Source organism: Stegostoma tigrinum, chromosome 12 (genome assembly GCF_030684315.1).
Source record: "Stegostoma tigrinum isolate sSteTig4 chromosome 12, sSteTig4.hap1, whole genome shotgun sequence".
Classification (NCBI taxonomy): domain Eukaryota; kingdom Metazoa; phylum Chordata; class Chondrichthyes; order Orectolobiformes; family Stegostomatidae; genus Stegostoma; species Stegostoma tigrinum.
This window is the reverse complement of record NC_081365.1, coordinates 28,880,263-28,903,413: the sequence shown is the minus strand read 5'-3', so window position 1 is coordinate 28,903,413 and position 23,151 is coordinate 28,880,263. Positions and strand designations below refer to the sequence as shown.

The following is a 23,151-nucleotide window of genomic DNA, read 5'->3' as shown; positions in this document are numbered from 1 at the left end:
TGATGTCTGTCTCAACCCCATTCTCCTGACTTCTCCCTGTTAGCCTTGATCTGGTTGAACAAGAACCTATCTACTTCAGTCTTAAATACACTCAGTGACTTTGCAGAAGACCCTGGAAGCTGAGTTCCACAGATTCACCACTCAGTGGCTGAAGAAATTCCTCCTCTTCTCGGTTCTAAAGACTCGTGCTTCAATGAGGCTGTGCTCTTGGGTGCTAGTCTCACCTGTTAGTGGAAACATCTTCTTCGTGTCCTCTCTATTCAAAGCCTTCAGAATGCTGTTAAGTTTCAAACTGATTTCCCCCTGTCAATCCTTCTAAACTCCAAATGCAGACACATTACTCAACTGCTCCTCCTATGACAAGCGCTTAATCCCCAGGATCATTCCGGTGAACTGCCTCTGCCACTTCTCAAAGCCAGAATATCCTTCTTTTGATATGGGGCTCGACACTCAAAAAGATTCCAAATGTGGTCTGACCAAATCGTTGGACAACCTTATTCAGTATATTTCTGTTATTGTATTCTAGCTCTGTCAATGACTTGCTAACATTGCATTTGTCTTCCAAAATGCCAACAGAACCTGCATGTTAACCTTCAGAGAATCCTGAACCAGGACTCCCAAATCCCTTCGTACTTCAGATTTCTGAAGCCTTTGACTATTTTCTAAAAGAAGAATGAATGTCTCTATTCTTCCTACTGAAGTGCATCACTTCACTTTTTCTCACATTGTATTCCATGTGCCACTTCTTTGCCCACTCTCCTAGTCTATCCAAGTTCTTCAGCTTCCCTGCTTCCTCAGTACTACCTGTCCCTCTACCTACCTGTGTCATGTGCAAATGTAGCAACAACGTAGCTCAGTTCTTCCATTCAGATTATTAATTCATAGCTTGAATAGTTGTGGGCTCACCACAGACCCCTGAGTAGCTCCACTAGGTACACTAGGCTGCCATTCCAAAAAAGACCTCCTTAGCCCCATTCTCTGCCTTTCACCAGTCAGCCAAACCCCCCTCTATGCCAGTACTTTGCCCCCAAACACCAGGGGCTCTTATCGTATTTAGCAGCCTCCTGTGTGGCACCCCTCCCAATAGATCACATCCACTGGCTCTTTTTTAAACTAACTTGCTGGTTGGTTCTTCAAGGAATTCTAATAGATTTGTCAGGCATGACCTCCCCTTGACGAAGCTTTACTGACTTGGCCTTATATTAACATGCACTTGCAAATATTCTGCAATCTAATCCTCAATAACGGACTCTCAAATCAACTGAGGTCAGGCTAGCCAGCTTATAAATGCCTATCTTGTGCTTCCCTCCCTCCTTTTAAACAGGGGTATTGTATTAGCCTTTTTTCAGACCTTGGGACCTTCTCTGACTCCAGCGATTCCTGAAAAATCACCACTAATGCCTCTCTAATTGCCTCAGCTGGGGAGGCGGTGGCCTAGTGTTATTATCATTGGACTGTTAATCCAGACACCAAGATAACATTCTTGGGACCTGGGTTCGAATCCTGCCATAGCAGATGGTGGAATTTGAATTCAATTTAAAAGTAAACTGGAATTACCAGTCTAATGATGACCCTGAATCCATTGCCAATTGTGGGGGAAAAACCCATCTGGTTCACTAATATCCTTAGAGAAGGAAATCTACCATCCTCACCTGTTCTGGCCTACTTGTGACTCCAGACCTACAGCAATGTGGTTGATGCTCAACTGCCCTCTGGGCAATTAAGGGTGGGCAATAAATGCTGCCTGGTCAGCAAGCCCTCATTCCGTGAATGAACTAAGGAAAAAAGCAATCTCCTTCAGAACTTAAGGGTGCAGTCCATCCAGTCTTGGTAACTTATTCATCACCACTTCCTTAGAGACGGTGACTGTACTCTGCCCCGTGACTCTAAATTGTGGTGATGGTACTGGTATCTTCCACCGTGAAGCCTGATCCAAAGTAACTATTCAGTTCCTCTGTTATTTCTTTGTTACTCATTACTACTCCAATCTCATTTTTTAGTGGCCAATATTCACTCTTGCTTCTCTTACCTTATTTATGTCCACTTTTTTAAAAAAAGAAATTCTCTCAATCTTCTATTGTATTACTGGTGTTATTTTTCATATTTTATTTATCATACTTTGTCTCCCCCCTCCCCACTCCCTTTTGTCGTATTTTCTTTAGCTGTCGTCTCCTGCTGCTTTTTAATGCTGTCTATGACTTCCTTTGTCACCCCTTACTATGTTGTTTCTTCTTTGGAATGAAGTTTTGCTGTGCCTCCAGAAACTTGCTGCTGCTGCTCCACTGTCTTTTCAATCACCTTAGTTAGCTTCTCCCTCGTGTCTTTATTGTAAATTTTACTCAATTGTCATACTGTTACATCTGATTCAATCTTCTCTCTCAAGCTGCAGGGTAAATTCTGTAATATTGTGGTTACTTCCCACGGAGGCTCCTTCAACCCACTCTCTCCAAGCCCGTCTCGTATGCATTCAGTTTGGAATTGTCTGTTCCCTAATGGGCTTTACCATGAGCTGCTCCAAAAATACCGTCGTGTAGACATTCCATAATTCCTTTTTCTTTATCTGCTACCAACCTGACTTATCCTAGTCAACTTCCACATTGAAATCCCACATGATTATTGTGATAGAAAAAGCAAGTAGAAGTGGGACTATCATCTGGTTTTATTTTCTGCCCCACATCCTGACTATGGTTAGGAGGCCTGTGCGTCAGAATCTTATTTTCCTTTGCAGTTCCTCAGCACTACCCCCAAAGATCCTGTGCCTTCTGACCCTATATCACTTCTTGCTATCGATTTTAACTTCATTTTTTACTAACAGGGAAACCCTTGTTTATATACCTGTCCTTTTTTAATAGGTTGTGTATCCTTGGCTATTTATTTCCCAGCCCTGATCTCCTTGCACACACCTCTCTGTGATGCCCACAGTGCTACAAACTCATTAACTTGTTTTGTATACTGTGTACAATTAATTACGATGCCCTCCGTCCTGCGTTGAATGCTCCCCTTCTTATTGTTGTCCCTTTATCCACTGAGCGTGATTGTTAGATTCCTGACTAACAATCCATACTTTCTATCATCTTACTTGGAATAAGAGTCATTGCTTATGGCAAGCTTTTTATGTTGAGACTTTTATCAATGTGTCTTCACTCTACTTGATCACAGTTTCTGGCCAGTAATAATAAAGGCAAGAGCTCAAGAAGGACAGTGATCTTAAAGTAGAGTTGAATGCTGTCGGTATAAGTGTGAAAATCCAATGCCAATTACTTTTTTTAAAAAAAAATCCTCGAGCTGCAACTTGTGGATGAAACGTGGAGAGACCGAAGGAAAGATCTTTGGCGGGTACAAGAGGTAATGGTGCGGCAGTGGAAAGGGAAACCATTGCGTAAAATTCTATGGCTATGGTTGGTTTGACAAGAATAGAAGAAAACAAATTTAGCTGGATGACGGTGGAATAAAGGTGGTGTAGCTAACTGTCAGGCTTCAGGGGAATCAAGAATTACATGGAGTGTTCGTTATCTTCATTGTAATCAAATAAGATGTTATTTGTCACATTGGTCTAAGTTGTTTCAGTTCTGCAACAGTAGCAAAAGACTGCTGCTGTCTATTACCTACCATCTGGCTTTTAGTTCTTTGTCCATGTTCAGATATAGGGATTAATATAGCCTGAAGCAAGAGCATTCCTGGAAGTGAGCATATTGTTATTAGCAATTAAATACTGTTAGATGGCTGAGAGCAGACCAATCAATGATACAGTGGTACAGTAATTGACTGGATTTGTTTTTGTGTGTGTGGATAGAACGTACCTGGCCAATGTTGTGGTTATAAGACCATAAGAAATATGAACAGGAGTAGGCCATGGGCCCCTCAAGCCTATCCACAATTCAGTAGGATTATGGCTGATCCCACACTCCTCTGATACCTTTTTCCTGAGGTGTTTCTCATAATCCTTCATTTCCCGTACAGATCAAGAGTCTACCTACCTCAACCTTAAACAGACGCCCCCAAAGCTCACTATGGCATGAAGTTCCAAAGAAACTGAAATCACAGGGGAAAGAAAAATCCTCTCCCTCTGTCTTAAATTAGCGCCCTTTTATTCTGAGACTGTGCCCTCTGGTCCTAGACTCTCCCATGAGAGGAAGCATCCTCTCATAATTTACCCTGTCATGTTCCTAAGAATCCTGTGTTTCAGTCAGACCACTGCATTCTTTTAAACTCCAGTTGGTAGATTCCCGATCTATCTAGACTTTGCTGCTAAGACAATACCTCCATACCAGGGATCATCCTTGTGAATATTCCCTTAATTTACCTCCAAAGAAATGTTATCTCTCCTTAAATAAGGGGACCAAAACTGTCCTCATTGCTTCAGTTGTGTTCTCACAAGCATTTTGTACAGTTGCAGTGAGACTTCCCTACTCTATACTCTTATACTCCAAACCTTCTTGCCCCCCACCAAAAGAAATCTTGGAAAAGGTGCCAATATTCCATTGAGCTTCTTGATTACCTGCTATGCCTGTGTGCTGGCTTTGTGTTTCATGCACAAGTACCCCCAAGTGCCTTTTTTGCATTGCAGTTTTTCTCCATTTAAATGGTATTCTGTTATTTTTGTTCTGCCTTTCAAAATGAACAGCTTTTCATTTTCCTATGTTATACTTCATTTGCCAACTTTTTGCCCACTATTTATAACTTATCTTTCAAAACTATTTGTACCTACCTCGTAACTTGCCTTTTTATATCTGTTTTTGTGTCACCAGCAAATTTGGCTATGGTGCTTCCACTTGCTTCCTCCAAGACATTTTAATATAGAGTCATACACCATGGAAACAGACCATGGAGCACCTGAGATGCTGCTTGGCCTGCTGTGTTCATCCAGCCTCACATTTTGTTATCTTGGATTCTCCAGCATCTGCAGTTCCCATTATCTCTAATTTAGTCCCATCTATCTGTGCTTGGCCCATCTTCCTTCAAACATTTCTGTTCATGCACTTAGCAAAATGTCTGTTACAAATTGTGACTGTACCTGTGCCCACTACTACTTCTGGAAATTCATTCCACATAGACCACTTTATGTATAAAAGAAAAAATTGCCCTTTTTAAAAAAATCTTTCTCCTCTCACCTTAAAAATATATGCCCCCTAGTCTTAATTCCCCCACTCTTGCCACTCACCTGGTGTAAACCCCTCATGATTTTATAAACCTCTATAAGGTGACCTCTCAACATCCTACGTTCCAGTGGAAAAGAGTAGCAGTTATCCAGCCTCTCCTGATAACTCAAACCCTCTGGTCCCCGCAACATCCTGGTAAATCCCTTCTGAAAAATCTTTTCTGAACCTTCTCCGGCTTAATATAATTCCTATAACAGGTTGACCAGAATACACGCAGCACTCCAGAAGAGGCCTCACCAATATCTTATACAGTCTCAACATAATGTCCCAACTCCTATACTCAGGACTGGGGGATGAAGGCAAGAATGCTAAATGCCTTCTTAACCACCCCATCTATATATGATGCAAACTTTGAAGAATTATGTACCCAAACCCCTAGGTCTCTCTTCTACAACACTGCCCAAGGCCCTATTTTTAACATACAAGTCCTGCCCTTGTTTGTTTTGCCAAAATATAATGCCTCACATTTTCCAGATTAAACTCCATCTGCCGCTCTTCTGCCCATTGACCTAGTTGATCAAGAACTCTTTGCAATCTTAAGTAACCTCCTTTACTGTCCACTATCATCAATTTTGATGTCATGTGAAAACTTACTAGCTATGTCTTCTATATTCTCATCAAAATTATTTATATAACTGACAACCAAACTTGGCCCCAGCACCTGTGGAACACTGCTGGTCACAGGCCTCTAGTCTGAAGATAAATATTGTAAAAACATATAAAAACTTACAGTCCCAGCACTAACACAAATGATTCTAGCTTGTCAGCCTGAAAAAAGAACTCATTATCCCCCTTAATAATAACATGTGAGGCTGGATGAACACACCAGGCCCAGCAGCATCTCAGGAGCACAAAAGCTGACGTTTCGGGCCTAGACCCTTCATCAGAAAGGGGGATGGGGTGAGGGTTCTGGAATAAATGGGGAGAGAGTGGGAGGCGGACTGAAGATGGAGAGAAAAGAAGATAGGTAGGGAGGGGATAGGTCAGTCCAGGGAAGACGGACAGGTCAAGGAGGTGGGATGAGGTTAGTAGGTAGGAGATGGAGGTGCGGCTTGGGGTGGGAGGAAAGGCTGGGTGTGAGGAAGAACAGGTTAGGGAGGCAGAGACAGGCTGGGCTGGTTTTGGGATGCGGTGGGGGAAGGGGAGATTTTGAAGCTGGTGAAGTCCACATTGATACCATTGGGCTGCAGGGTTCCCAAGCGAAATATGAGTTGCTGTTCCTGCAACCTTTGGGTGTCATCATTGTGGCACTGCAGGAGGCCCATGATGGACATGTCATCTAAAGAATGGGAGGGGGAGTTGAAATGGTTTGCGACTGGGAGGTGCAGTTGTTTATTGCGAACCGAGCGGAGGTGTTCTGCAAAGTGGTCCCCAAGCCTCCGCTTGGTTTCCCCAATGTAGAGGAAGTCACACTGGGTACAATGGATACAGTATACCACATTGGCAGATGTGCAGGTGAACCTCTGCTTAATATGGAAAGTCATCTTGGGGCCAGGGATAGGGGTGAGGGAGGAGGTGTAGCATTTCCTGCGGTTGCAGGAGAAGGTGCTGGGTGTGGTGGGGTTGGAGGGCAGTGTGGAGCGAACAAGGGAGTCACGGAGAGAGTGGTCTCCCCGGAAAGCAGACAAGGGTGGGGATTGAAAAATATCTTGGGTGGTGGGGTCAGATTGTAGATGGCGGAAGTGTCGGAGGATGATGCGTTGTATCCGGAGGTTGGTGGGTGGTATGTGAGAACGAGGGGGATCCTCTTTGGGCGGTTGTATTATCCCCCTTGTTGTTTGACACACAGAATTGGCTAATGATCAGCAATGTACCTATCTCTGTGTCAATATACCACCTCCTGTATTCTGGGATCTTATCTTATGACATAACCTTAAATGCCTCTAGGAAGCCTAAATACAACACGTCTGCTGGTCTCCACCTATCCACTCTGGCTAAGACTTCCTTAGAACCCGCATAAATTAGACAGACATGATTATCCTTTTCATGAAGTTATCCTGACTCTGCTTGATCAGATTATGATTTTCAAATGTGCTGCTATTATTTCTATACTTTACCACCAATAGATGTTAAGTTAATCCACCTATAATTAGCCACTAATTGTAAGAATACTTCTGGCTAGATGTGCTCTGAAATAAGCTGCATAAATCTTTACTATGATCATCGGGATGTTATGTGAACCAATGTTTTGCCGTATCCTGCGCAATCGGTCATTTCTTGATAACCATTAAACTGAATCAAATTCGCCGAATACTGGTGTCTGTGCTATTGGAGACTACAGGAAGAAGCTGAGATGGATGGTTGCACATAGTTTTGCCTTGTCTTTCAGTAATGTGCTGGACTTTGTCATCATTTTGAGGATTGGAATGTGGTTGTTGCCTTACTTGCCAAGCTGGCAGGTTATTGTACCGATGTTTTGACACCATGCTAGGTAACATCTCTGTGGCCTCTGAAGCAATGTTGTTCTACTCCACTTGGTATTTATATGATCCGGTCTGTTAAGTTGGGTTGTTTGTGTTTCTGGTTCCGTTCTGCGTGGGTTTGTATATGGGGTCTATGTCCCCATGGTTGCTGATTGCATTACGGATTGGAATGTTTTTGTGAAGGTACCTCTTACCTATTTTAGCTGTTTGTTCACCCACTGTTTCACAATTGTATTTGGTAAGATCACAGAACTTTGAACTGATCCTTGGTTATACAATCTCTTAGCTCTGTTGATAACATGCTGTTTCTACTTAACCTGTATGTAGCCCTCTTGCTATAGATCCAATATGTTGGCACCTCATGTGGTGTTGCTGTCCTACACTCTTCAGCACTCCTTGTTGAACAAGGATTGGTCCCTAACTTGGTTGTAATAATAAACTGAAGGATATGTCAAAGTATGAGTTTATAGATTGTGTGGTTAAATACATTTCTCTTGTTGCTGATTGCACACCCAAGATGTTGTGGGTTGTGTTTTGGGGCTACTGGATTTGTGCTGAATCTATCCCATTTAGGATGGTGCTGCATAATGTCGCACGGCACACATTGTGCAGTGGTAATTCCTATCACTGCTATCGTGGAGAGATGGGACAAGTAGGTTTGTAATGATACACCAGCAGGCTCTTCTCGCTTGTTAAGCTGCCACAGATTCAGCACAGCAGCAATCTGTGCAAGAACTCAGCCAGCTTAGTTAATGGTAGTAATACTGAGGCATTTTTGATGCGTATTAGACATATTCTGTGTCCTCGCTAGTCTTTGGTGCTTCTCAGTGAAAGACTGATTTATCAGCTGAAGTGGAAGGCTAAATTCTAACCAGAGATAACGGGGACTGCAGATGCTGGGGAATCCAAGATAATAAAGTGTGGAGCTCGATGAACACAGCAGGTCAAGCAGCATCTCGGGAGCACAAAAGCTGACGTTTCAGGCCTAGACCCCTCATCTGATGAAATGTCAGCTTTTTTTGCTCCTAAGATGCCTCTTGGCCTGCTGTGTTCATCCAGCTCCACACTTTGTTATCTTAAATTCTCACCAGCACAAGGTTTCCTTTCCCTGGAGACCCTGTGGGCTCTGGAGTGAATTTTGAGGATTTCCAGGACCATTACCTTTTCAACTATATGTCACTCTGCTTCTTGGTGGGTCTGTCCTGCTGATGGTACAAAATTCTCCAGGATTGAAGAAGGAGTCATCTGGGATCTTGACTGAAGGGTTTTATTCTGTAAGTAAGAATGTCATAAAGTGGCTTGACTCACCCTTGAGGCACAAGTCCCAGATCTCAGTGAGAAGGCTTGGGGATCTGTGACTTGTTGCACTTAACACATTGGGGTGAATGCTACATAGAGGAACTTGAAGGAGTATTCTTGGAGGTTCTAGGTTTGCTATTGAATACAACCTGTCTGCAGAAGTTTGACTAAAAAGTCTGCTCAGCAATCCACCAACCATCCACTTCCAACTGGTTCTCCCTTCTCTGTTGTCAAGGATGCATATGTGCTTCCAATACTACTGGCTTTTTGGGTATCTTTTTTATTTTAAAACAACTTTTTGTATAGCTGTGGGAAACAAATGTCCCTTCTGTATTTTGGGGGTGATCGGGCAGGATTTCCCCCCTCCCATGATGTCTGTACATTCAAATTTCCTGTGTATGGTCTACATCTGTCATCAGAAACTTGTTTCTCTGCCTTTCACTGGATATTGAAAAAAAATAGCATATCTGGAACAGCTATTGAGAGACCGATGATCAGCATTTCTTATAATTTCAAGCTGATAGCAATGTGGCTGCTGCTGCATGTAGTGCGCACCAGAAACAAACTGGCAGTGACTGACTTAAAAGGCAAAGTTTTATTGTACAAACTTCAATTATTCAATCCAACTTAAAGTCATAGTAATTTCAAAACGTGATTTTTTTTTTTAAATGAAGCTTATCAATGTGCCTTGGACCTTTTTTTAATGCAGTAAATCATGATTACCCTGCAGTAAATCAGGAGTGGTACCAATTTGTTTATATTCATTTCTAGTGTCAAGTGAGGTTATATGTTGACCTCCAATATTTTAACGTGTCTCTTCCTGTGAAATTGGGAGCATCGCAGTTACTTTTGTGTTTGTACCTTCCCAATTCTGCAGGCTGTTATTGGGAACAGCACCTGAGTTCACTAGTGTGAAAACTGACATTCTGCTTTCTTCTCTGGTCAGTACTGATGTGACATTTTTTAAAAATCACTTCACGGGCACACAAAGAACCAAATTAAGAGCAAGTGAAGAACTGAGACAATATTGGGGATATAAATTTGTAACTAAATGGTAAAAGGTGGGTTGATCAGGGAAAATCATGTTTAGCTAATTTCATGGAGATTTTTAGAAGGGTAACAGGCTCAGTGAGGGTAATAAGAGATAAGAAAGTGTAGACGTGGATGAACACAGCAGGCCAAGCAGCATCTTTGTGCTCCTGAGATGCTGCTTGGCTTCTGTGTTCATCCAGCTCTACACTTTGTTATCTTTGGTTTCCCCAGATCTGCAGTTCCTATTATCAATGAGGGTAATGTTGTTGATATATTATTCATGGATTTTTAATAGGCTTTTGATATGGTGCCACACAACGGCCTGATAAAGTTTATAGTCACGGTACAAAAAGGACAGTAGCAATGAGCATAGAAAATTGGCTGAGTTATAGGAAACAGTAGTCAATAGATTTTTTTTTTCCAGGCTGGAGGAATGTTTGTAGTGGAGTTCTCCAGGGTTCTGTATTGGAACCAGTTTTCTGATATATGAATTGATCTGGACTACAGATGACTCGAAACTTGGCTGAATTGTAAACTGTGAGGATGACCGGTGTAGAGCTCCAAAAGGACTTTGACAAGTTGGTGAAGTGGGTGGATAGGGAGCAGTTGAAATTCAATGCCGATAGTGTGAAATGATGCACTTATTCCAAAGAACATTGGAAGACAATTTAAGATAATAGACAATTCTAAAGGGGATGCAGGAGCAGATGGACCCAGGTTTATATGTGCACAGATCATTTGAAGGTCAGGTAGTGAGAACAGGTAGTAAAGCAAGCGGTGTTCTCAGTTATAAAAATAGGGGCATGGAGTACAAGAACAAGGTGATGATGGACTTGTACAAGACATTTGTTAGTCAGCTCGTGTATTGTGTGCAGTTGTGGATGTCATGATAGGAAAGATGGGAATGCACGTGAGTGTAGAAACAATTGTAAGAATAGTTCCAGGAATGAGAAACTTCTGGCATGACACTAGATTGAAGTAGTTGGACTGCTCTTTGTAGGATTTTGAAAATCTCTTTTGAGTGGGCTCGACAGTAGGTGAGAAGTTGCTGCATCTCATATTTTATTTTTAAAAACATGAGAAGGCACAGATATAAAGTGATGTGTGAAAAAAGCAAGGGTGATGTGAGAGGGAAAAGAACCTTTGTCAGTGAGTAGTAATAATATGGAACACACTTTTGTTTTATATTCATTCACGGGATGAGGGCATCACCAGCATTTATAGCTCATCCCCAATTGCCCAAAGGACAGTTAAATGCCACCCACATTGCTTTGGGTCTGGTGTCAAATGTAGGCCAGACCAGTTAAGGATGGCCATTTCCATCCTTAAAGGACATTGGAAAAACTCTTCAGGCTCACTATCAGTTGATTGTTTCGCGATCATCATTAGACTGTTAATTCCAGATTTTTGATGAATTCCAATTCTACCACCTACCATAGGTTGCCTGGAACGCTGGATTAATAATCTAGTAATAATAGTGCTAGGCCATTGCTTCCCTGTGTGGTGAAGACTGCTTCACCTGAGACATTCAAGAGGGCATTGGATGATCATTTGGATAGAAATGGTGTGCAGAGATATGGTAAAAGTTAAGACAGGAGATTGGCAGTCAGTAATAGAATCAGTGCAGGCACAATGGGCTGAAACCATTCTGTGATTCTGATTCTGTGAATATGTTTTCTGTCACCTGGCCTTATTTTTCCGTAGAGAACAGCAAATAAAAATTGCCCATCACAATGCAAGTGAAGAGTTTTTTCTATGTTTTGAGTCCAAAGTTGTTGATTTTCCCCAAATGCAAAGCCAGACTTCAGAAGTATTGTTTAATTTTTTTTAATGTTAAAGTAACTCTTAATTTGTCTGCTTCTGAGATGAATTAGGAAGAGCTGTCCTCTTGGTGAAAGAAATGCTGTGTAATCTTTTCGTTATGCAAATCTGCACGAACCTTTTTAAATAAGAAGTTTAAAGAGCCCTCATTAACCCTTTATTGGTAAGCCCTGTAAATTTACTTAAGGATAAATTGTGTGGAGAACAGATTGTTAAATTGGTTCCAGTATGATGACCAAGGGCTCATGTTGGATCCACAATCAGCAATATTAGGCAAATCGTACTAGCCTTTTTGTGAAATTTACTGCATGTAAGCATTTTTTTGTGGTATTTCTGATTTGAGGACAATGTTATTATATTGGTATGTTAAACTGCGTACGGACGGCTCAATTTCACCTAGATTTATAACTGGCTGACGTATACTGTTGAAATATGTTTTTAATTTAGCAGTAATAAGTGGATACAGCGTTATTTATTCAAAGTCTTGTGTTATCTATTAGCCACGTGCAAATACTTACCTTTTTTTCCCTGTAGCTTGTTTCTATCAGTTTTGACTTTTCAAGTACACTTACATTTTGACTTGTTTCTGACAGCCACCTCAATATCCAACAACTGGAATAATTGCGATATCAATGGCACTTACAATGTGTGATAAAGTTCACGTAGCTGGCTTTAAATATGACGTCAATAATCCTAATAGCACTTTGCACTATTATGGCAATGATACAATGTCAGCCATGAAAAAGGTAAGCTACTGAATTAGACCATGTTTTATGTTTGTTGGAGACCTTTCTTAAATAGTATGAGTTGTGAAATAGGATTGGGGCAGTATGGTGGCTCGGTGTTTGGTGCTGCTAAGTCATAGCGCCAGGGACATAATTCGATTCCACCCTGTGGCGACTGTCTGTGTGGAGTTTGCACGTTCTCCCTGTGTCTTCCTGGGTTTCCTCCCGAGTGCTCCGGTTTCCTCCCACTGTCCAAAAATGTGCAGGTTAGGTGGACTGGCCATGCTAAATTTTGGCCAGAGTGTTCAGGAATGTTTAGGTTAGAGGGATGGGTCTGGGTGGGATGTTCTAAGTGTCGGTGTGGGCTTGTTGGGCCGAAGGGCCTGTTTCTAAAATGTAGAGATTCTATGATTCTGTGATAAAGGTTTCTAATTTTAAGGGAGATAACAGAAAAACATAATATATTTCTACATTGTACTTAGAACTGTTCCCAAATACATGTTAGTGAATATTAATGCTTCTAAGTTAATTTTAGTTAGAGCTGGTACTTGCCTGACTTAAATCAGAGATTATTTTGTCCACACAATTGCCCATTTTGTTCCTGTGGAATTCCATTTGGTGGTTATTTAGAAAATCCATGTTCTAAACTACTTAGACTTTAATACATGCAGCAGTCTTCCTCCTCAATAGTTCCTGGTATCAGTTTATTTCACAAGAGTCACTTCTTCCTGAAAGCGTTACCTTGGTTTCTTTAGAATATCATAATAGATTGAAAGAGAATGCTTGATCACAGTTTTCAAAAGTGTTTCCAACTATTTTGCGTACAACTAAGTGCTATGAAGTGGGTGACACTTGTCACAAGCATTTTTCACACCGCAGTGTTTAGAGTTTGAGGGGGGGGGGGGGAAATGAAAGGATTGATTAGCTAATTACTTTCAGTAATGGTTGAGAGAAAATCAAACTCCAGGTGAAAACCGAAGTTGTAAACTTTGATCTGGAATCAGTGAAAGCACCCTCCGTACTGTGCTCCTTTGGTATCTGGCCAGGATAACATCCTTGATTATGTGGATACAGCTACTTCTGAGCTAGAAGTGAGTGCTTCCAATTTTAACCAGGTGTTATGATATAATGGCTATTCAAATACATTCTTAAAGGGGAAACTTGGTAAGGGGAAAATGAATCAAAAATTGTTTTAAATGCAAGAAGTAGGCCATTTGGCCCCTCAAACCTGCTCTGCCATTCGGTATGATCATGTTGAATCATCCAACTCGGTACTTTATTCCAGCTTTTGCCCTATTCCCTTTTGAGTCCTTCAGCATGAACTATGCCTATCTCCTTGAAGGCTTTCAATATTTTGGCCTCAACTATTTTCTGTGGCAGATAACTCTACAGGCTCGCTACATTTTCTGTGAAGAAAACACTCCTCCTATCTCAGGATGTGGGATAGGCCATTTAGGACTTAGATTGTGACCCCTGGTTCTAGACTCTGGATACTCGTCAGGAGGGTCCTTCCTACACTTAACATTCTGCTCACTGAAATAACAGCACAGAGGCTGGCATCCCATCGATCAGTTGTCCTTTATCTACATGTGGTCAGCCCTTGATACTGATGCAGTTCCCTCAGAGCCAGTTCTGAGCAATCAAGATGTCACACACGCACTCACCTGTCGGCCAGGGCCTCCTGACGTGAGGCCACTAATCCCCTCCACTTGTCAGCCGGGCTGACCTCATTACACTCGCTACATTCACCATGTAGGACTAAATTTAGTAAGAACTACCTACAAGTTTTAAGGAAGTCCCCAGCAACAAGAGGCCAAGAAGAGCAAACACCATGGGATCTTGGTGAAGTAATAGTGTGTAAGTAAGGACTGATTGGCTGTTTATACAGTTAACTTTAAATGGAGTCTAACATCTTATGATTAGAAACTGAACAAATCCCTAATCTTGACACTGACACTTTTTAAAAATTTTCTCTCTGTTCTGCTGGCTCAAAGTAAATGGGTTTGAATTAAAAGTACTGTGAAAACTCCCTTTTATATCATTTAATAAGTGACAGCAGTCCTGCCTTCTGTTGGCATGAAACAAAAGGGAACTATTAATATAGTGATTATGGGCTGCAGTGAGATGGATGGAAAGTGGAAATCATTTTGAAGCTAGACTTTATTGCTGAGTAGCATGACAGTGATTGGTGTGTGGCATTAGTCATTGTGGGTGGTTTGGATGAAGTGAAAAACATGAACTGCAAATTTTATCACTCTGTAAATGTTGTGTTCCCCCAGCAGTTGGGGAACCACATTAATTTTGTTGGATTTTTCTTCTATAACCCTCAGCTAGATAGGTCATATTTGCAAAAATTAAATGTTTATACTCAGGCTGATCTTAAAAGGATTTATAATCCGTCACTGTTATTACTGCCAGTTTTTCAATAATCCTGGTGATAAATCTGCTCTGGATTGCAGGAGACAGAAGTCTAGCGCTGTGACTCGGTATGATTTTAAATCCAAACTACGAGTCATGCCTGTAACTAATGTCTGTTTTATGAATGGAACTGTGAATGCTGTAAATCAGATTCCTTATTAAGAACCGAACCTGTTTGTTTAGGATTTATGAAATTTTCATGTATATTTTGAACACTAATAATTGAATGGTTGAATTTGCAGATGATGTACCACAACATTACTGCTGAACAAATGCTTCTGAACAAGCTGAAATCATCTAATACAATATTTGATTTGACTGGAAAATTTTGAAATAATCATCATTGGAATTAATGCTGCTGTACACTGTTGGGGAGAGCTTTCCATGTTGGCTGGAGTTCTACATTTTTTTATACCGGGGAAACAAACCACTACTAATTGTTGAACTGTTGAAAAATTTGAATGCAAGAGAAATGTATAAATTCTGTGTGGGTGGGTGTGTGTGTGTGTGTGTGTGTGTGCGTGTGCGCGCGATCCTACAAGAGCAGCATGAATTGCAATTGTCGTGTGGCTATGAGAGCAATCTTTTCGGACCCTGAGAGAAGCAGCATTGGAAAGGCTTCTTACTGGCAGCGATGTATCATAGCCAAAATGGGATTTCATCATTAAAACCTCTCTTAGACTTTGTCAAAAAAGTGGAATTGATATGAACATCCCTTTTTGATACTTCTGTAGGTAGCCAAAGGTTATTTTTACCAGTGATTGCCCCATGATGTAATCAACATTGTTTTGGATGGTGAACGTACAGACATGGAACAAGGGTAGGCTATTCAGCCCTTTGTATGTGCTCTGCCATTCAAAAAGATCATGGCTACTCTGAATTTAACTTCAGGTCCACATTCCTGCATATCCCTAATAATTGTTCATCCCCTTGACAATCAAGAATCTGCCTACCTCTGCCTTCAAAATATCTAAAGTTCTGCATCCATTATCTTTTGTGAAGAAGGTAATTCCAAAAAACTCTTGAAGTTTCCTGTCACATCTGTCTTAATTGGCTGACTCCTTTTTATGTTTGTGCTCTAGATTCTCCCACAAGTGGAAACACTGTTTCAATGTCTCTTTCCCCCCTCTCCTCTCCCCCCCCCCCCCCCACACACACACACACACACACACACACACACACACACACACACACACACACACACACACACACGTTGCAATTTGCACCTCTGAATCTTTGAAACTTCAGAGAGTACAGGCATGGTCTGTCCAGCCTTTCCACATTAGGCAATCTGCTCATTCCAGGCATTTGATAGTGAGCATTCTCTAAAATACCAAGTCATTGACATCCTTCTGTAAGTGCAGTGACCAGTGCTGTACATAACACTCAGATATGGTCTCATCAGTGTATAAGTGAAGCATAACTTCCTTACCCTTGCATTCAGTTCCCCTCTCAATAAAGCATAGTATTCTTTCGCTTTCCTGATTATTTGCTCTTCCTGTATGCTAGCCTTCTGATATGCATATACAGGATACCTAGATCCTCCATCTCAGCGCTACAACCTTTCACCGTTTAGATAATATGCTTCTCTTATTCTTTCTCTAAAGATGGAAAATTTGAAATTGTCACATTATAGATCAATTTCTAGATCCCTGCCCACTCATTTAACCTATCTGTATCCCTTTGTAGGCTCCCTTGCCCTTTTTATTACTCACTTCCTTACATTCCTTTGTGCCATCAGCAAATTTAACAAAACAATCTAGACTCCTTTCATACAAATCACCTGCATAAATTGTAAAGTGTTGAGGACTTGACACTGACCCATGTGGGACACTCATGATTTCCTGCCAGCTTGAGAAACACTCACTTATTCCTAATCTGCTTCTTTTTAGATACCCAATCTTTTGGACATGCCAGTAAGTTACCTCTGACCGCCAAGAGCTTTTCTTTTCTATAACAACCTTTGATATGTTACCTTATCAAATGGGTTCTGGAAAACCAGGTCCAATATATCTTTTATCCAGAGCGCAAATTGCTACCTCAAAGAACTCTGCTTAATTAGCTAAATATGACTTCCTCTGATAAAACCATGTTGACTAAACCTGATTACCTTTTGAAGTGACCCAAGTATCCTTTACAATGACTCTTAAATAATAGCCTCGAGCATTTTTCCTGAGAAATGGCCTGTAGTTTCCTGTTCCTTCCGTTTGTTTAGTAAAGGAGTTACATATAAAAGAAACTCCTCCCCTTTCCCCCCCCCCCAAAAAAAAATTGAATAGTGGTCTGAAGGAATTGAATTTTCATACACACCCACAGGACTGAAATATACTGTACTCCATTCAGATGAAAATAGATATTCTTTAAGTTAGTACCTTATGATGCTATATGCAATTGCTTCAGCAGAACAAAATTCATGTTCAAGTTGAGAATTTTTCTAACAGTTTGAACATTTTAGAATAATGAGAATATTTTCAATGAAGAATATAAAAGATTTGGATCTTCCTAAAGCTTTATTGTAATTTGTTTGATTTAGTAACGTGGAATTATCTGTTCAGTTTAATTGCCAATTTTCCAGTTGTGCCATTCAGTTTGGGCACAGTTATGTAACTTATTTATAGACATGACTGCAGATTCACTTTGATCATCGTAAGATCATTCCAATCTGCATCATCGAATTTAGAAACAGCGGTGAAGGTTATCAGAACAGAAAAGTACGTTGGTTGAAAGTAAAAGATTGCTTTTATCGTTTCTTAATCATTCAAAGAACAATTGTTTTTGGCCTTCGGTTTGTAAGAGAATGTTAAAAATAAATTTATAAAAAGTAATTTTGTACGTGTAAATATTCACTCTGTCACCTGTTCCAGAAACAGCACAACTACATTCTGACATTGTTGTATTTCCCATTCTCGATCTCACCTGGGCAGCAATGCAGATCAGCAACAATAACCGTTCAATCCCTGTTCCTTGGCCTGAGTTAAAATGGTGGTAGGGTTGCAGTAGAAGCCACACTGGGTGAGGGAGAACCAGATCACCCACAAATTTTGTGACTTTTTTTAAAATGCATCATGAATCATTGTTTTGTTGGCAGTAGTCATTTTTGGTTCAAACTGGAGAAGTCTGCCTTTTGGAGTCCTGTTGGACTTCATTGCCCTACTGCTGTGCAGAAAATCCTCGAGTACTCTTCCCTGCATTAATTGCCTTGGACACAGTACATTTGCATCTCTGTGTTTAATAGTACAAAATGTTGGCTTATTGCGATCTGCCGCTTCTACTTTTGAATTGAGCATGCTTTCATAGCAAGGGTAGCCACTTGATCAATGCATAGAGAGAACTGATCCTGCAACTTGGCATAGAACCAGTGGCCCAAACCTTGTGATCAATGCTGGAACTGTTGTTTTAGCGTGTGAAGTAAATAGATAAGTGGGCAGGGTGCCAGGTAGACCAGGTAGGTGGGGTCTGGGAAGGAGGAGTTGCCAGATCATGGAAGTAGTCGGATTGGAGGTAATTTTCTCTTCCCTCTACTTCCATGTATCGGCCTTTGAATTTCAGAAGCACAGTAAACTAGTGAAACTTGCTGACCTTTTCAAAACAAAATATTTTCATTTTAAATCATTTAGTCTACTTCCTCTTTTATTTGGGGAGCTGATCTCAAGATGAAATGCAAATTCTGAAGGCAGTCCTTGGGAACAAATAAAAATAAACCTTCTTGTGTTTTCACCCACCATACGTTAAGTTTTTAGGTGTGAATTGATATCAACTTTTAAAGCTATTTTAGAGGAAAGATTGCAGATTCCTGCTACTGTTTACTCTTTGCTGACATCTGCTGGAAAGTGAATGTAAATGCTGAGCTAAGTTTGTTTGCAGAGCTGATGACATTCACATGAGACTGACACCTACAGGATAGAACTTTTAACTTCAGTGGAGACGTAAAGTATGATGTTGGATTGATTTTTGCATTCTATACGTTCCCTGTTTTTTAGAACATAGAACATTACAGCACAGTACAGGCCCTTCAGCCCTCGATGTAGTGCCAACCTGTCATGAAGATCTGAAGCCCATCTTACCTACACTATTCCATGTACGTCCATATGCTTATCCAAAGACGACTTAAATGTACCTAAAGTTGGCAAATCTACTACCGTTGCAGGCAAAGCGTTCCATTCCCTTACTTTTAATTGCCTTTTAATTATTTGTTTTAATAAAAATATAAATGGCCTGAGATCTTCCAATGGCCAAGGAGTCATTTCTGTAACGTAGATGGAGGTTGCCCATCAGAAACCTGTGGAATCCACGATGGTGATGAGGCAATTGGCTGTGAAATTGTACACCCTTATGGGCAACTTCCCTCATGTAGGACCCTCAAAAGTATCCATTTAAATTAGACAATTTGGAAGGTAAATAGCTACCCGGAAAATGTTATAAGGTGAAAGACCTAGTATAACTCTCCACTAACTATTAAACTGAACCTCCAACTCAACATTCAGTATCTCCAAACATATCTCACCAAGATCCCTTAAACCAGCTCAACCAACACCTCCTCTCCTGATCAGGACCTTCTCAAACCCAACCCACCACTGGACTCAACACCTTTCCACCCCTTCTGGACCCAAAAATCCATTCTCCCTGGCAACCATGCCTAACTCCCTTCTTACACTGCCAGAAACAACAATTCACCTCCAACTTGCTGGACACAGCATACCAAAATTCTCTCCATTGATCCAAAACCTGCCACTACCCCCCTACCCTGCCCCACCCCAAAATGCTTCACAGTGTATCTGGCTACGGACCCACCTTGCCCTCCTGGCATTCGGGTTTTGGGCAGCATGGTCCTCAGTGGTTAGCATGGCTGCCTCAGCACCAGGGAACCAGGCTTGATTCCACCCTTGGGCAACCGTCTGTACAGAGCTTGCACATTCTCCCCCTGTCTGTGTGGGTTTTCTCCAGGTATTCTGATTTCCTCTCACAGTCCAAAAACATGCAGGCTAGGTGGATTGGCCATGCCAAATTTCCCATAGTGTCCAGGGACGTGCAGGCCAGAAGGATTAGCCACGGGAAATGCCAGGTGATAGGATAGGAGGATGGGTCTGGGTGGAATGCTCTTCAGATGGTGGGTATGGACTTGATGGGCCAAATGGCCAGCTTTCACTGTAGGGATTCTGTGATTCCACCCCACCTGGCACTGGACTCAATTGGCACCCTAACCCCATACTTACCTTATAATCAAAGATTGATTCAATATGTTCAGGGATTTTACGATACATGTCTGGGAAAGGTCAGATTTGGATCTGGGTCCCCTGGCTAGAGATACGGACACTACTCTTGCACCCCAAGATCTCACACTTTGCTTACATACTTACCTTTCACAGGAGCTATGAAAGTGGCTGTCTGTGCTGTGGGACATTTAAATCACATAATGGGGTAACTTCCATTGTGGAAAAATGTATACTGTCCTGCCCAGTTATTCTGAAGAACACAGTTGGATTTAAGGTGAGGTCTGCATTTTTGAAGTAGCTGTGATTGGGATCTCCTGCCTGAATTGTATGTCTTATGTCTTAATGGGAAAAAAAAAGTAGCTGCAATATGACTGTGATTACACTCCTCCGAAAATCTGGCCTAATGTTTTCATTCTGAACTAAACAATAATACATCTTAAAATTTGCATGAACACTGCAACTGAAAGAGTCTTGTGAGGATGTAAACATCCACAGCAACTGACGTGTTTTTTTTTTCCAAATTGCTTGCTTCCACAGACTCGTGAGAAAAGTTCTTGTTACCAATGCTTTTTAAATTCAAATTCTGCATTGAAATTCCTCTGCCTCTCTGTGGACTGAAAATCCTCCTTCCTTAATGTTCATTTAAATAATTCTATCTCTGTAACTTTCTCCAGTCCTACAGCACTCCAAGAATTCTCTGGTTCTCAAATTCTGGCTTCTCGTGCATCCTCAATTGTAATCAGTCTGTGATTGTTGGACCTGGATTTTGTTTCCTTGGTCCAAAACTCTGGAATTTCCTCCATAAACTTCTCCATTATTCACATGTGCATATGCATATGGGTCTGTACATACATACATAAACTTCTACTGCACACAACCACCCGCTGATTAGAGACATAGATTTATCCAGCATGGAAATAGACCCTTTAGCCCAACTAATTCAGTCCCATTTACCTGTATTTGGCCCATATGCCTTCAAACCTTTCCTATCCATTACCTGAGATAACACTTCAAAGTCAAATTTCCAACCATCTGATGATTAATGATAGAGCTAATGGAGAAGGTCCAAACTAATTTCCTCTAGGCACCCAGCCAAAAGGCAGAGGGCACTTTACTCATCACATCAACTTTCTTTGGCTGCACCTTCCAACCTGTGACTTCTACTGCCAGTAAGTTCACCTTGGATGTCTGACACTACCGTGATTTGGAACTAAATTCAATGGTTTCTTTACTGTTGCTGGGTCAGAACTCTGGAACTCCCTCCCTACAGCATCATGGACTGTAGTAGCACAAGACTGCAGTTCACTGCCACAGCCTTAGGGGCCACAACAAGCTTCTGTTTTCCTTCCCATTGTTGGCTATTCTCTCCGTTTTGGAAGTAGTCGGATTGGAGGTAATTTTCTCTTCCCTCTACTTCCATGCATCAGCCTTTGAATTTCAGAAGCACAGTAAACTAGTGAAACTTGCTGACCTTTTCAAAACAAAATATTTTCATTTTAAATCATTTAGTCTACTTCCTCTTTTATTTGGGGAGCTGATCTCAAGATGAAATGCAAATTCTGAAGGCAGTCCTTGGGAACAAATAAAAATAAACCTTCTTGTGTTTTCACCCACCATACGTTAAGTTTTTAGGTGTGAATTGATATCAACTTTTAAAGCTATTTTAGAGGAAAGATTGCAGATTCCTGCTACTGTTTACTCTTTGCTGACATCTGCTGGAAAGTGAATGTAAATGCTGAGCTAAGTTTGTTTGCAGAGCTGATGACATTCACATGAGACTGACACCTACAGGATAGAACTTTTAACTTCAGTGGAGACGTAAAGTATGATGTTGGATTGATTTTTGCATTCTATACGTTCCCTGTTTTTTAGAACATAGAACATTACAGCACAGTACAGGCCCTTCAGCCCTCGATGTAGTGCCAACCTGTCATGAAGATCTGAAGCCCATCTTACCTACACTATTCCATGTACGTCCATATGCTTATCCAATGACGACTTAAATGTACCTAAAGTTGGCAAATCTACTACCGTTGCAGGCAAAGCGTTCCATTCCCTTACTTTTAATTGCCTTTTAATTATTTGTTTTAATAAAAATATAAATGGCCTGAGATCTTCCAATGGCCAAGGAGTCATTTCTGTAACGTAGATGGAGGTTGCCCATCAGAAACCTGTGGAATCCACGATGGTGATGAGGCAATTGGCTGTGAAATTGTACACCCTTATGGGCAACTTCCCTCATGTAGGACCCTCAAAAGTATCCATTTAAATTAGACAATTTGGAAGGTAAATAGCTACCCGGAAAATGTTATAAGGTGAAAGACCTAGTATAACTCTCCACTAACTATTAAACTGAACCTCCAACTCAACATTCAGTAAGCCACGTTTCCATATTTGATCAACATAATTTTTCTCGATCTTATTAAACTACACACTTCATAAGACGAATGTATATCACTTATAAATGATCAAAAAAAACCTACAAGTAGGTAAAATTAAGGGTCCTGACCCGAAACATCAACTTACCTGTTCCTCTGCTGCCTGGCCTGCTGTGTTCCTCCAGCTCCACACTGTTTTCTCAAACTCCAAGCATTGGCAGTTCTTACTATCTCTACAAGTAGGCTAATCTCTGGACTATAAACCAAACTGCTACAAAAACACTTTGACTTGCATTTAGACAGTCCTCCATGCATCACATTATATAGTAAGTTACGATTCAGCAACCAGAGCAAATCATAAAAAGGACACTTTTTGCCTCCAGTTAAAAAGCTAATACAAAATACTTCAAGAAAAGAAAATGTCACCACATCTTTCTTGTATCCTTTAGGCTGTGGTAGAAAGAACAAATCTGTTTCTAGATGGCAATGTATATGATCCAAAAAAGGTTCCAAGGCTCTTCATAACCACTGAACCTCGCAGCATGGAGGGCTGAAGGGCCTGCACTGCGCTGTAGTGTTCCATGTTCTATGAACTGGTTTTGAAGTATTGTCAATATTGTAGCATTAAAAAATAAGAAATGTGGCAGTCAATTTGCAACACAAAAGCCCACAGCAATGAAACA

The 23,151-nt window shown here is 41.0% G+C and overlaps 1 protein-coding gene across 5 annotated transcripts in view; it reads left to right on the top strand.

The window, feature by feature from the left end:
• LOC125456860 (type 2 lactosamine alpha-2,3-sialyltransferase-like) overlaps positions 1-16,014 on the top strand; it is a 93,321-nt gene extending 77,307 nt beyond the window's left edge. For all 5 annotated transcript variants that reach the window (XM_048540327.2, XM_048540326.2, XM_059650237.1 and 2 more), the window contains 2 exons: positions 12,328-12,480; positions 15,120-16,014. In XM_048540327.2, coding sequence (XP_048396284.1) covers positions 12,328-12,480; positions 15,120-15,209 — 243 coding nt within the window. In that variant the 3' untranslated portion in view covers positions 15,210-16,014. The remainder of the gene's footprint in view (positions 1-12,327; positions 12,481-15,119) is intronic.
• The last annotated feature ends 7,137 nt before the right edge of the window (positions 16,015-23,151 follow it).